This window comes from Nestor notabilis, unplaced genomic scaffold, assembly GCF_000696875.1.
Source record: "Nestor notabilis isolate BGI_N333 unplaced genomic scaffold, ASM69687v1 scaffold11876, whole genome shotgun sequence".
NCBI classification, from domain to species: domain Eukaryota; kingdom Metazoa; phylum Chordata; class Aves; order Psittaciformes; family Psittacidae; genus Nestor; species Nestor notabilis.
In genome coordinates this window covers 11,982-28,089 of record NW_009931547.1, presented here as the reverse complement: position 1 = coordinate 28,089, position 16,108 = coordinate 11,982, and the positions used below count along the sequence as shown (strand labels likewise).

Genomic DNA, 16,108 nt, shown 5'->3' with positions numbered 1-16,108 from the left:
CCCTCCGGGCACGGGGGGAGGAAGGAAAAGGGGGGGAGTGAGCGAGCGGCTGCGTGGTTCCAAGTTGCCGGCTGGGCTTGAACCACGACATCAACCCAGGACTTGCTGCAATTCATCATGACCACGTAGGTACACAGTCGTCCCCTTTTATCCCAGGGTCTGTGGTTAGAACATTCACCCAGACAGCTGGAAACCTGGGGGGAAACCGAGATTCAAAACCACACCTTCCACAGCAGTACCATAATCAGTCAGATTGAGGGATGAAGGGCACTTCTTCACCTTCACACTGATTTTTACAAAAGCAGACATGTTGGGGCACAAGAGAATGAGCTGTGATGGAGGATAACTCTGGACAGACTGAGGACTAAGGACAATATTGTATTTATGTGCAAACGTTATTTGCATGAAACAGTCACTGGATGAAACAGTATGAGCAGTCCTTGGGGTCCTGCAGTCCTTGGGACTAAAATCCAGGTTACCATGAGTGAGTGAGTGATTGAGTGAATGAGTGCCCAAAGTCTGTGCTTTGTCACTGCAAACTACGAGAGACTCAACAGTGAGCCCAGCTTCCATCACTCTTGTCTGCATTCCCAATGCTCCAGGCACACGTCTGGGGACCTTCATAGCCTGGAGGAATGCTGCAACCAACCTACTAATATCTGGACATGGCTGGACAGCAGATATTGCCAGTCCCCAAGCTGTCATCCATGGAAGCTGTGATCTGGAAAACAATGCCTCTTGCTGCCAGTGTTTGTGCAGCACACAATCCACACCTAGAGAAAATGAACTGGAACAAGCCCTAGAGGCTATAGACGCAGACATATTTGTGGGTAATGATGGTGTTTGGGCATGAGATCAAGAGTTGGGCACAAGATAAGTTCTATCATGTTGCTTCTGAGCATGTGAGAAGCAATATGAGTATCAGCAAAATCATAGGCACCACTTTGTCTCATTTTCAGCATTAGAGGGGAGCTGAACAGGAGCTTTGAGAACTGCAGTTTTATACTCAGGGTGTCTAGAAATGTTCACAGTCATTAGTGGCTCTGGGCCCACATGAATTTATCAGTCCATCTGGTGATTTGCAGTTGCTTTCCTACACATCAGAGCAAAATTACTAAAACTTGACAATATAATAATGTTGTGTTCTCAACTAGCTGAGGAAGTTGTAAATCTTTCCCTGGATGAGCTTTAAGATGTCTTCCAACACAAACCATTCTATAATTTTATGATTAAAGCTCACCTAGTTCCAATCCCTTGCTATAGTTGGAATCATAGAATAGTCTGCCAGCGATGGGGCAGCCACAGCTTCTCTAGGTAACTGGTTCCAGTGGGGGGACCTACTGTTTCTGCTGCAAAGGAGTCCTCAGCAGTAGTCAGTGAGGAAAAGCCCAGGCTTCACCTCTTCCTACTTTCTCAGTTGTTGCCTTGGGACAACAATTCACAAGCTGGCAGCATTCACTTTTCCCTGACAGGAGCCAAGAACCAAGTTCCCAGCTTGGTCACGCAAAGACAAGTTTAACATGCCTAGTGGAATTCCTAAGACTGTCCACGAAATACCTAGCAAAAACCTAAATCGTTTTCTTCACTGTGGTAGTTAAAAAATGTGCAGAAATAAACGTCTTTTAAAATTTAGTCCTTTTAGGACTACTTATCTTAAAGAATACCCAGCGCCTAATCAATGACTTCAGTATGACCTTTCTTTCTGAACTTTTAAAATGAAGGCTACATTTGACGCCAACATCACAAGAACAAGCAGCATATCTGCATACTGCTCATGAGTCTAAACCAGTACTGTTATGAGCATTCACAGGAACAGAATAAAAATATCACTGAATGTCTTTTCTCCATGACTTCTGAAAGATGGCTTTACTTACACTCAGCAGGTGATGATGAAATCTTCTGCCTGATCGTGGTATGCTGCTGTGTGTAAGACTTCAGGGACTGACTAAAAGGTGCTTACTGCTGTGCTAAAGGATTTCAATTTACTTAAAAATTTGGGGCATAAAAGACATTTCCTTTTACTGGCATACATTTCATTGAATTCTGAACTGTATTAAAGTTCACAGCCATTTAAAGGACTAGGACTCGTATATATTCATGGATACCTCCACAAAGAAGCGCAGAATGCTCTGTACTGATTTGGTTTTTTCTTGATTTGTATTTTCAGAAAAGAAAAAACAAGACACTCATTCTATTCTATAGCTATTCCAATACTAAAACAGTAGCCTGCAAAACACAAATCCTGGTCTTACAAAGCCCAGGAAATGAAATTTGACTTACAGCGCTGAAGAACCTTCTAGGGGAAGCCTTCACTCCCTGGACAAAATAATACAAGGCGGCACAATTGTGAATACAGTCAACTGCATCAAAACCCCTAGTAAGGCTTGTTCTTGTCCACAGATTTCTGTACACACTTATTTCTCACCTTTGCTTTTCCATTTTAGATCATGCAACCCTGCACAGACTTGAGATGTCAACTATGCATCATAAGACTTCTCAGCGTTTCTGCACTTCTCTCAGGCCCTTCATTGTGGTCAAACTGTTGCTGCAGTAGTCAAAAATTTGGAAAGGAGGGCTTCAAATAAGACACCGTAAGCTGAAAAGCAGAAAACCTTTTTCATATGGAGAGCTAAACAAGATGGGTTTGTCTCTTTTAATGTAGATTTTGACCTCTTTATAACTTTTAACAAGCTGACGTTGCTCTTCACTCAAGCCTGAAAAAGCACTTGAGTTTGTCTACCAAGTTTTTCAGGTGCTGCTGTAAACTTTGTAATGAATACTGTTACCAAGTATAATGAACTAGAAATTGTTGTCACAGGAGGAAGGTGATAAGTCATGACTCTTATTGACAGGATATCAATTCAAAATGCTTTAACAGAGTGCAATGGTAATTGGAAAGAAGATGTCAGGGAAAATATTCAGAGATTGTAGTGAAAAAAGCTAGTGACTGTCTCTACTTAAAATAGGAGGAGATCAAGTACTCTACCTGCCACATTCAAGAACATCAGTGGCTTCCTTCTATATTCTTGCACGGACTTTTAGCATCACTTTCCTCTCACAAGTATCAGTACAAATTCCTACGTAACAATACAGTAAAAGCTACCTAAATTGGGACTCTAATAAAGAGTGTCTCTACTGTTAAAGAAAGCATCCAGTGCGGCACACTGTGATAACTCAAGGAATGACCACATCACATCTTGTCAAGTGACTCTTCTGCTGCAGTTTTTTGCAAGCCCAGACCACTCACATGTCAATTAGAAATGGCTAAAAGGCCCCTTTTGTTATTTTACATGACTCTACCACTTCATCAGAGCTAATAAGCGTTTCTTTCAATAATGTTACTTGTAATGGTTAGGCACAATGCTTACTTTCTGAGTAATTCATGACACGAAAGAGAGTCTCCTTCATCAGAATCTATTGCTGTTAGCATCTGAAAATCGTGCAAAACCCAAACCTTCATACTTCTCTTGCTATAGTTACTTGCCACCTAAGCAGATTTCACTGTTGCCTCCCCTGCTCTTCTTTTTGTGTTTCCATAATCATACCTCATCCCTAAAAGCATGAAGTTCAAACAGTTAAGGTTTATCCTGTAACCATGAGAACACAGGTGAAGGCTGTAAGATTAGTGGGCATTTTGTCTAAGCAATCCCACCTCGCAACTAGTTGGCACAACATGATGAATTTATTGATTTTTATAAATACTTTCCATGAAAAGGGGATGGAAAGCAATGAGTGTGTCAGGCTGACACACCTGCTTATTGGTTGCACAAAAAAGGCTAAGCTACAATGTGTAACCCTAGAAGGTGCTTCATCTTGAAACAGCATAACACTGAACAACTTCTATCTGGCGTAAATCTGATTGGTATTTCCCTTGAATACACATTGCATTTGGCACTGTCATTTGTGATCAGCATCAACACTGTTGTGGTTGCATTCATTTTCTTTAGAGGACTCACTTAACTACTAGTAATAACTGTTTTGAATTTATTTGTATTCTGATCATATCCATGATATTGCTGGCACTGTCTACCCACACAAGAGAAAATGGCCTTAAAGATCGTGCAATCTGAAATCAGTTGAATGTTGCACCTCTGCAAAGAAAAATCGAGTTCATAAATAATAGAGAGAGTTATGATTTCCAGATCAGTACCTAAATTAGGGAGCAATAAATCTTGGAAGGCCATAAATTACTGAATCAAGATAAAAGCTCAAGGTACAGCAACCTGTACATTCTGGAAGGGAAGCACAGATCTTTGTTCTATTAAGACAGTGAAATCTTTATTAACAAATCTGGGGTTTCAGTGATGGTGAAAGCAATTAAACTCTCAAGTTTAAGTTTCAAAGGTAGCTGCACATGTAATTACTCTGTGTTATCTGAAAATCCCAACCAACAGCAACAACCATGTTTGTTTTAAATCATCATACGGGAAAAAAAAGTCTTTAGTTCCAAGCAAGAATGAAGTGTGGGTGAAGAAGCAAACATGGTGGGAACATGGATATCTGCAAGTGATTTATGGGCATGTGTTGAGTTAATAAAGAAAGCGAAGTTCCGAATGACACTGACAGCAGTGAAGGCAAACTGGATCCTGGAAGGATGACAGTGATCGTGCAGATTAGTACAAAAGAATCAGAAGTGACAGTCAATCTTCATCCTCTCTGGAGGCAAGTAGATACCTAGCTGGTAAAGAATACCATACCCTCCACTTCTTTTTGTTGATGGCTGTTCTTTGTTATGTTCTGTATTTTTTCAAATCAATCCTCTTTGTCTGAATATTGGTAACTCATAAATACGTTACTTACTCCCTCATGTGTTTCAGTTTGGTCTCAGCCATAGTGCTGTTGAGAGCCCTGGATCCCTGGGGCACCACTGGAGACACTCTGGTGACAGTTCCCGAGCCTACAAGTCAATGCACAGAAAAATAACCTTATTCACTTTCATCCCCTGAGCAATATTGCAGAGTCAAGGGCAGACAGAAGGAGGAAGACTATTCCAGTTTCTCACAAGGTAGTGCCACATTAATTAAAGATGAATCAGATTATTAAATGCATATTAAGAAAACTTCTTTCTGAGGGATAAATAGATTTATAGCTTAAAGGCACCAGAATTGTAACAACAATTTTCCTTCTCTAGAGCATAGACAGAATTACGTTACAACAGAAAGCACAATCACTTGAGGAAGTGCTGGGACAGATAAATATTCAACAAAATGAAATTTGCTTAGACAATACAAGTTTTCCTCCATTATTCTTGCACTTAGTTAGAAGAGCATTAACCTTCTTCATAAGAGGCAAGTCTCTCATTTAGCTTATTACTTTAAATTGAAAGCTGAAGTAGGATCTTTTCTTCTAATTATAAAGAAATGAATGGAGTATGCAGAAGGGAAAGGAAGAACTGAGTAAGCCAAAGAAAAAGATTGGCACAGGAATAAAATGAGCATGAGCTGGCTGATAAAGAAGTTTTGTCGGTAAATTAAAGGAGATATTTTAGCCACCAGCTCACAGAGAGGCTCTGGAATTGTCTTCCAATGGGAACAGTCAGCACAATAAATAAATTCCTTAGATTAAGCATGGACTTGTGTGATGAAATGGCAACAGAACAAAGAAATGGCAGCCTATTCAAGCTGTCAACACTGACAGTTGTCTGTGATTCAGCAATTCTGTGTTCTATGGATGAGTACCACAGTGGTCTGCATATTGCAACAGCCCATGAAGCCTGTAAACAGAAGGCGTGAACATGTGTGCATATGTATATGTATATTTCTCACTTATATGTGTATTTACATATACAGCTATGATTTTTATATATATTTATGCATACACAAAAAAAAGGAGTATCTTCATCTGAAGGGGAAATATTTAATATGCAATATTATCCATTCCATCACACAGCAGAGGCCACAAGGGTGATCAGGGGTCTGAAGCATCTCTCTTTATGAGGAGGGATTGCAGGAGCTGGGCCTGTTTAGTCTACGGAAGAGCAGACAGAGAGGATCCCATCAATGCAGGCCAGTATCTCAAAGGCAAGTTTCCAGTGGTGCCCAGCGACAGGACAAGGAGCAATGGCCATAAACTAACACACAACAAGCTTCACCTCAACATGATGAAGAACTTTTTTACCGTGAGGGTGTCAAAGCACTGAACAGGCTGCACTGGGGGGTTGTGGAGTCTCCCACTCTGAAGACATTCAAACCAGCCTGGACACATTCCTGTGTGACCTGCTTTGGGTGGCCCTGCCTTGGCAGGGGGTTGGACTGGATGATCTCCAGAGGTCACTTCCAATCCTAGTGATTCTGTGAATCACTCTAGTGCCCACTGTATTCAGATCTTTGGTGGATTCAGAAGATAGGAAGCAGACACAGGGAGAGACTACTGAAAAAGTGGATTCCTGAGTCTATCTGGCTATGGACAAATGACTTGACTTTTAAAAACATTTTCCTATCTTCTCTTTCACTTCTTCACTTAATGGCTCAGTTCTTACTAGCAACCAATAACTCCACCCATTGATGCAAAGAACATTTCCTGATCATACACTATAACACTACACATGCATATCCGTACATTTTTACATGAGGTCTGCAAGCACTACACGACTTTAGCAGCACTGGAAAATTCAGGGTGGCCCCAGGAAAACCCCAAGTGTTGTGCAAAGCAATGCTCATGACGTATTGGGTGGCATCCTGCTCTTTGAGTTGGTATGGAACTAAGGTCCAGATGTGGCGCTTTGGGCTTTAGAAGCTATAAAAAATTAATGCCCTGAGCACCAGTGGTCTAAGGAAAATACAATATTTGTATTCTCTTAAGACAGAGTACATTTAACCACAGGCTTCAGCTAAATTCTGGTATTACTATTATTATGGGATATATCAGTGTAGTAATAGCTCAGCATATTCATTCTGCTTAGTGGGTTCAATCTATTTATTGCTACAATATCTCCTTCTCTGACATTTCATTATTAAAGACATTCTTCTTATTTTTTCTGGGATTCTGGCTAAATAATTTGTACTTTGTCTACTCTTTACATTTGCAGTTGGCCTAAAACCCTTATTGTCAAAAATCAAACTGGTATCTATTTTCCTCTCCATTTAATAGGATTTTCTGGGTACTATTAGGCAGCTGCAAGGACTACAGATTGGAGGATGCTGCAAAAATGTAGTTAGTCATTAAAACAAATGAGTTCTCAGTGAAAACTTCTAAGAGCTTTACCATTGTTGCTACAAGAAACCTCAAGTTTTTTTCCTGGGGTGATTCATAACTCACAGTAACTTCTATATTGGAGGTATTTTCTTAGAAGCAGTTACTTGAGTAATAATATATTTTGCACCAAGCTTCGAGCAGTTTGCCTGCCCATCCATCAACAAGAACATTTTTTTTATATTTTAATTAATTTTCTCTTACTGTTATCAGTACTAGAAACAACTCCTATATCCTTTAATATTTTCCTCTGGACAGAATATGGCAGAAGGCAAGTTTTTAAATGCTTTTCTTAGAACATCCTACACTTCTTCAAAAAGTGACCAGTGGCTCCAAGACTATGATGGCCACAGCTTTGATTACTCCTTTTCATCCTTTTTCTTCTTTGGTTTTCTCTTCCTATCAGCCCATGCTTCTTACAAGCAGGGCTAAACAGAGCTCAGCATGAGGGGAACCTCTACAAGGAGGACTTCCCAGGCTTCCCTAAGCTCTAGTTTCAAATAATACTGAGTCAGGTTTACCCCAGCTGAATGAGTGTAAATGGAGCAGCTAACAAGACTGTAGTTCCCCTGAGAGCCTTTGGGAACTCTGCTGGGCTTTAGAGCAACCTATATATAGGCTTCTGCTGGCACAGTTCAATCCCATGGTCTTCAAGGACAGTGACTATGCTAGCCTCAGTAAATAGCCTGCTTTCATAGAAGTTTTCTTTGTAGCTTTTCTTTTATTCTTTTAGTGAGAAACCAGGTTTTCAAACTCTAAATTTATAGACAGAATTTGCCAGAGATTTTAGGATTCAACTGCAATTTCAAATTCCCAGTGATTTTTCTGTGCTTGGAATGAGATCCTGTAAACTAAAATAAATAGTATCCAAACTTGGATCATCATTTTAATTTTTTTTATATTTTAATTAATTTTCTCTTATTATTAGCAGTACTAGAAACAACTTCTATATCCTTCAATATTTTCCTCTGGAGAGAATATGGCAGAAGGCAAGTTTTTAAACGCTTTCCTTAGAACATTCTGCACTCTGGCCATCATGCTTTATGGTTCCACTATTTTCATCATAAGCACTTAACTGTGTATTGCCTTTTCTTTTGGCATACTTGTACTCTCTGCAGTAGCTTAAGGAAGAAGCGATTTACAAGGTCACATTTTTGGAGTTATTTTGTTGCAAAATGCAAATAATTGGAATGTAATGAATACAGGCTGCTAATAACTCACATTTAAAGAAGCGATATCATCTTACCCAATGAGCTACTATTCAGGACACTCTCCAAATACTTGACCATTGCCTCGACATCACTGTCCTGTGGAAAAATTAAATAACAATTAGGATCAGTGTGAGCACAAGCACTATATACCACAAACATAAAGGTTACTGCTTACACCAATGAATGTCAACACTCAACTACAAAGAGTCTACATTGCTCAGGACTTTTTCTGTTTTCTTCTCCTAAAACACCAGGCTTGGGAATGAGCTAATACCCAAACTGGTCTCTTCTCCCATATAACAAGCGATGGGACAAGAAGAAACCGCCTCAAGCTCACCAGGGGAAGTTTAGCCTGGAGATTTGGAACAATTCGTTCCCCAAAGGGTAAATTGGGTAAACTTTTGGTCGATGAGAAACTGAACATGAGCCACTTCAGTGTGCACTTGCGCCCAGAAATCCCCCATGTGCTGGGCTGCATCAAAAGCAGCGTGAGCAGCAGCTTGAGGGAGGGGATCCTGCCCCTCTGCTCTCATGAGACCCCACTTGCAGCACTGTGTGCAGGGCTGGTGTCCTCAACATCAGGCCATGGAGCTGTTGGAGCAAGTCCAGAGGAGGCCACGAGGATGAGCAGGGGCTGGAGGACCTCCTGTATGAAGACAGGCTGAGAACATTGGGGCTGTTCAGCCTGGAGAGGAGAAGCTGCGCAGAGACCTCAGAGCAGCTTCCAGTGTCTGAAGGGGGCTACAAGGCTGCTGGAGAGGGACTCTTCATCAGGGACTGTAGCAACAGGACAAGGGGTGATGGGTTCAAACTGAAACAGGGGAAATTCAGGTTGGATCTAAGGAAGTTCTTCCTTAGAGGTGTGAGGGTGCTGAGGCACTGGCACAGGGTGCCCAGAGAAGCTGTGGCTGCCCCCTCCCTGGCAGTGTTCCAGGCCAGGTTGGACTGAGCCTTGGGTTACATGGTCTAGTGGAAGGTATCCCTGCCCATGGCAGGGGGTTGGAACTGGGTGATCTTAAGGTCCTTTCCAATCCAAACCATTCTGTGATTCTATGATTCAGGTTTAACTGGTGAGACAATTTCAGGACTCCCTGCTACAGTGGTAGAGTTTCTGATTTCTCACTCAAATATTTTACTTTTGTCTTAAGAACTACATTTCAAGAAGTTATTAGTTCAAAATTTTAAAAAATCAGTACAAATTATTTATAATTTGGAGAGGAGTGATAATATACTTGGTTGGTTCCCTGAAATTGCAGAACCCATCATACTCTGTTCTGCAAAATTTGCACATGAACAAGGGATAACATACATGATCCTAAGCAGAAACAGACAGCACTATTCAGAGACACTGTACACAAGGGCCCAGGGGAGAAATGAATTGTTCCTGAATGCCTTAGAAAGATCAATTTGCAGAATTGACTTGGGCATTTAAGTTCATTGATTTCACTGAGACTTGATCGTTGGACACAAGATTCACCCCAGCTCATTCTGACCAGATCTAAATTAGGTGCCTTCTCCAATAATCTTGAACTTCCTTTAGACTGCGATCCCCAAGACTTTCTTGTGGCAGCCTCATCTGATAAAGCTACTTTATGCCTTTCAATAAGTTTTCTATTCACTGGCACTTTTTGAGGTTCTTGGGAATGTTTACAGATCCACTGGTCAAGTCTTGCAGCTCATATTTGTCACACTGTCCTCAAATGAAGAAGTGGCAACTAGAGGTTGCCCAGGAATTAGAGATGGAATTTAGATATTATCCTTGAAGTATACTTTCAGCTTTAACTTAATGTACCCATAGGTAATGTTACAGAACCCCACCCTGAGTGCTTTACAGTCACAAGGAAGTTTACTAAAAAAAATTCACTGTAAGGCATTCATGGGTGTGTTATCCTTAATCCTGAAGGAATGCAAGAATCCTTCTCATTGACGTCTCAGAAGAACGGCATATGCATACACATATAATTAATTCATAGTATTGATATAAACACACAAACATAACAAAGCCAAATTTCAGTAACATCAGTAGGACAAAAGCTTGAAAGGAGCTTAATTTTCCCACGAAAAATGAGCATCAAGTGTATACTATTTTCCAAAAGGTCACACATACCTGGTGATTAGGCTTAGAGACAGTTTCTGACGCTTCCTCATCCTCCTCCTCTTCACTGCTTTCTGAACAGGATTCAAACTCTTCATCATAATATTCTTCTGCTATTGCTGGGTCTTCTGGGATTTCTGAAGACAATTATGACTTTATAGCATTTAGACAGAAAAAATGTATGATCTTAAAAAGCTAAAATAGATTTTATAGCACACATTACGTCACTAGCAACACATTCTGTGATTGAAATCAAGGGATAGGTTCTCAGATTAAAATGTTCATCTTCAATGACATGCTAAGCAGTGTTAAACCTGTCTCTGGCAAAAGGTCAGATCCTCAACATATGTAAATTAATGACCTTAAAGCAGCTATATTGATTTTGAACTGAAATCACTGAACCAGAGAATAATTCAGGCTGGAAGTGACCTCATGGAATCATCTACTCAAAGCAGGGTCAGCACTGAAGTGAATCCAGCTTTTGTGAGTTGGAATCATGCCCCAGTTCGGTTCTCTCTAACACACATAACCTGTGGTGGATACAACAGTTAAGCGAAATGGAAAATGTTATATACCAGGCTCATGCTTAAAAGATAGAGCATATAAAATCTGCATCTTCTTCCAAATTTTCCTGAAGCAAAAGCGTAGTGACATAGTAGAAACTGGCTAAATGCAGCTACGTGTACTTGGGTGTCATGCTCTCTGAATTTATTACTATCCCAAGTTTTAGCAACAGCAATATTAACATAGCAATGAGCCTATAAAGTACAATAATTGTTATTAAAACTAACATATTCATCACAGCATGAAAGACACTCCAGCCACTCTCCTCTGGATAAAACCCTTTAGCATCCCGGACTCTGTAAGTAAGCAGTTAGTGAAGCAGCTTAAGGCCTGACTGCATCTGCTTCAATTAGGAGACCTTTCTCAGCAGAAGCCCGGAAGCATATATTCAGTTCCAAGCAGAGGCTGGACTGTGGTTACTATGTGAATAAAACAGCAGATTTCCCACTTTTTCAGGCAGAAAGTTGCAAGGCAAAGACTTCCCACACAGGAGACACAGCTCAGCAGCAAGAGGAAGGATCAGAAGACATGGGAGTCTGGCTGGCCAGACATCCCATCAATAGCCCTAAGCATTAGAGAGATATTCCAGGAGAGCTAAGCACCATGCTTTGATTTTGGGCAGTCCCTTACTGACTTATCAAGATATGCTATGTCCAAGCTCAGGAGCAACATTTTTATGCTAACAGTTTTCAATAGCAAATTGTTTGCTATCTGTCTTTGCCTGGCATGATTACAAGAAATGTTAGTCGAAGACACAAAATGCCTAATATTCAGTTCTCATAAATCACCACAGTCCTAACTTTAGCTAATGCTGATTTGTGCCATTCTCCCCATTTAAACGTACCACTTTAAAGAAATATATACCAACTTAAACTGCACTGAAAGAGATTCAATGCAAACAATGACATAAAAAATGCTTACTACATTTTTTTACTTGTTTCACATTAATTAAAAAAAAAGAAGAATTTAAAAGAGAATCCAGTTAAAATACAATAAAAGACCTTGGAGTTTGGGCAGGAAGAATATTTCTAATATTTCAGGTGTAAGAAAGAGAACTCAGTGAAAATTTATTTATCTGGAGCACTAGGTGGCTGAGCTCTCCTGTTGAGATATAATCTCTAACATCTACCGTCTCCAAAAAATTTTTTAAAAATACTTCCTTTTCTTATAAACTTGATTTACCTCCAACATTCTGACACATTTTCACTCAGGTTTCTAAGTTTTAAGATTATAGAATCATAGAATCACAGACTGGTTTGGGTTGGAAAGGACCTTAAGATCATCCAGTTCCAACCCCCAACACCTCACCCTAGAGCAGGTTTGTCCAAGCCTCTGTGTCCAGCCTGGCCTTGAACACTGCCAAGGATGGGGCAACCTGTGTCAGCACCTCAGCATCCTCACAGGGAAGAACTTCTGCCTTAGATCTAGCATGAACTCCACTGTTTCTGTTTGACACGATCACCTCTTGTCCTATCACTACAGTCCCTGACGAAAAGTCCCTCTCCAGCATCCTCGTAGGTCCCCTTCAGATACTGGAAGATACTTTAGATGCAAAACAGCCCCATGTTCCACTGCCACCATTTCAAACCTTCTTGTTTCTATTTTTCACCTTTCTTAGTTTGAAAAAAAAAAATCCACCAAATCCTAAAGTCAACCAACCAAACAAAAAACCCCAAACAACAAAACCCCAACACTGTAACAATGAAGATACATCTCCTTTTCCAGGCAGAATGAACAGTCATTTTTCTTTCTTGCAGAGACACTGTCATTTCTGTGATTAGTATAATTTTAGTAGATTCATCTACATTCTATGTATGTGTATTTATGCATTCACAGCCTACTTATGATAATCATAGAAACACAGAATCATAGAATAGTTAGGGTTGGAAAGGACCTTGAGCAGGGACACCACACACTAAACTATGTCGCCCAAGGCTCTGTCCAGCCTGGCCTTGAACACCTCCAGGGTTAGAGCATTCACAACTTCCTTGGGCAACCTATTCCAGTGCCTCACCACCCTCACTGTGAAGAACTTCTTCCTTAGATCTAACCTAAACTTCCCCTGTTTAAGCTGGACTACACTAGTGTTCTCTGAGTGGTCTTCCACATTCTGCATTTGTTTACTGTTATACTAAAAAGTCCAATCCTCCCCTTCCCAGCCAAACAAGGTATCAAAATAAGGTTTTTTACTCATAATTGTAACTTTAAAATATCTGCTCTGGCTAAGGTAAAGCTCTATACCTTGTGAGTAGCCCATGACCATCCAAAACTGCTGATGCCTTCAAACTATGTGGAAAGGCTGGCACTGGCTGTATCCCACTTCCATGCCGGCTTCTGTATCCTTGTCAGAATTGTTCACCATTTGTAAAATTGCTTTGACAGCTGCTTATATATGGCCAGTTAATCCAAGCTCAGTAATAACACTTTTCAATGCTAGTTCAGACACTGGAGATGTTTCAGGGTACACTTGTTTACTGGCTGTGATTTAGAATCTATTACAAGTGCCATTTCTGAAAGAATACAGCAGGTCCAGTGGATGGGAACTTGGGATTTAGCTTTACAAGTCCTTGCAAATTCTTGGTTTCCTGACAAGTATCTTTAAAGAAGGCACTTTCAAAACATCAATGCTTTCATTTAGACTATCTGGTTCCCATTCCTTGGGTGCTACTAAGTAGAGCCAACTTCTAGTCCTCTGCATGCTATAGATACAGAGGCACATCTCTGGTTCTCTGCAGAATTAATTTGCATACAGAAGAGCTTATGTAGTTGAGACCTATGATCAGATGAATTTCTAGAACATGTAAGATGGCTTTAGCACAGCAGGTATCATAAATCCACATGGCAAGCTGTACCTGTGCTGGCCTAGTGAAGTCTAAGTGCAGATAACTTGAGTAGGTACTTCCAGCTCAGGGCAGGCACTATCAGGGAAGGTTGGGACCCATATGCTTCCATTTCCACATCTGCAGTCCATCCTCCAGACTATTTGCTTCCTGAGTTTTCCCATGGGATATTCCATATACACCTCTAACTTCCACTAACCATGTAGCAAAAGGCCGGTTACTCCCACCATCCCTGAACATTAGCAGTTCAGCTGCACACTTTAGTAATGTGGCATGGAAGAAAACTCCTTGGATAGCACTTTCAGAGGATAGCTTTAATAAAAATGATGCTCTTTGGACTAGGTCTGTTTGACTTTTGTTGCCACACCTTTGCAAAGCCTAGCATGTCCTTTGTTCTGACATAAAATAGAATTAAACCTATATATGCCTGGAAGGTACTTGGGTAAGAAAAACTGGTGCTAGTGAAGTGAACATCAAGTCTATCATATCAAAAATTGAACGAAAGCACTGCTGCAGAAACCAGGGTACCCTGCCTCTTTGTTTTGAAAGCTGTTGCAGGAGAAGAACAGCACCATGTCAGAAGGTCCTGACACTGTCTGTAGCCCATTGGCTCCCCTTGCTCACACAGCACTCCTGACCTGCCCAAGCACAGCGAGTCCCCAAGTGTGGCATACACACGGTATAGGCAGGAACTCTGCTTTCCTCACAGCGCCTCAGCACCCTCACAGGGAAGAACTTCTTCCTTAGATCTAACCTGAACTTCTCCTGTTTCAGTTTGAACCCATCACCCCTTGTCCTATCACTACAGTCCCTGATGAAGTTGATGAACATGCATGATTGCACTGAAATGTTTAAAGAAAAGAAGAGTGTGAGTACTGAATAGTGTAACTAATAGCTTTGACATTAGCTTCAGGAATAACAAGTTATTCACAAAGAAAAGAGAAACCATGTAATTTCTCTTGCCTGTTCATAATGGTTTTTTGCCATGAACCCACCACTTCAACATCAGAGACTCTGGCAAAAGCAATTAAAGATGTATTCCATTTCATACAATGGATTGACCCAGCTTCTGCATCACAAATATAAACTCATCTAATTTCTGTCATTATAGTTTAACAGCTTAATGACCTCTAAAAGCAGAAATATCAGTTTCTTTCTTTTTGTGCATGTTGTTCTGTTTCTATTTAAGTATCTTTGTATGCTTCCCCTGGTACGTATCCCACCCACATTTACTGCTTTCTCCTGGTCCTCTATTTGCAAGCTTCTCCATCCTCCCCTTCAGATGTATTTCTAGAAGCTGGGTTCTCTCCTACACACGTCATCCCTCCTTATATTGTGGAATAATAAGTCAACCACATAGACATAAATGAGGCTATACTGCAAGAAAAAAGACATATGCTACTAAAAAGCCCCACCTCCACCATAAACTGATGCTGATGCCTTTTATTTATTCACATATACTATCATAGATGTTCGTAAACCAACACTAGAAGGCAGAGCTGGTAGCAAAAGTAGTTTTCATACTTCAAAGTATATTAACACATTCTTGCAAGATTCTAATCTAATTAAAAATATTTAATCAATACAGTGCTTACACCATGGTTCTTAAGTATTTGAGAGTATGACATTATTCCAGAACACTGTAGAAACACCTGTAAACATGCTCTTAAAAATATTTTCCTGACCTTTTTGAAAAGCTTGACTATTTGTTCATCTATCTACAGGAAAGTACATCTTATATAGTACTTCATACTCTTTATACAATAGGTATTTGATGACAGAATAGACAAACACAGTTTAAAGAGTTTCCATCTGCTTCTCTCATTGTTACAGATAAAGCAAACAGCATTAAAGTGTACCAGAGGTGCAAATGCTCTGAATTCTTCTCCTCATTTTTGCACTGAAGAGATGATTAAGAAAATGCTTTTCTAACACCAGTCATTTCATATGTGTAAAGTTAAAGCTATTTCCTTCTAACTCAGCGTATCTCATGATAGGAAGCTCTATTTCAACATGAAATTTGGAATTCTTACCATGGTCTGTAAATTCAGACATGCAGAGTTGACTTGACCTATTTCCACTTGGTTCATCATGTCCTAGGGATGCATAGTTGCATGTCATGACTGGTTGAGAATGAATTGGAAGTTCTGAAGTCTGCCCATAAGATTCCTTAGTTGAATTAAGCAGCATGGAGAAACAGGTAGAGT

General features: G+C 40.3%; 1 protein-coding gene across 1 annotated transcript in view; it reads right to left on the bottom strand.

Annotated features, from left to right (window-relative positions):
* Positions 1 to 4,796: 4,796 nt before the first annotated feature.
* The window catches only part of LOC104406862 (serine/threonine-protein kinase Nek11-like), a gene marked incomplete at its 5' end in the record, with an annotated part of 19,655 nt that continues 8,343 nt past the window's right edge, over positions 4,797 to 16,108 (bottom strand). Inside the window, 4 exons of the mRNA XM_010015970.1 lie at positions 4,797 to 4,897; positions 8,438 to 8,498; positions 10,510 to 10,634; positions 15,935 to 16,070. Of these exons, the coding sequence (XP_010014272.1) occupies positions 4,797 to 4,897; positions 8,438 to 8,498; positions 10,510 to 10,634; positions 15,935 to 16,070 (423 nt within the window). The remainder of the gene's footprint in view (positions 4,898 to 8,437; positions 8,499 to 10,509; positions 10,635 to 15,934; positions 16,071 to 16,108) is intronic.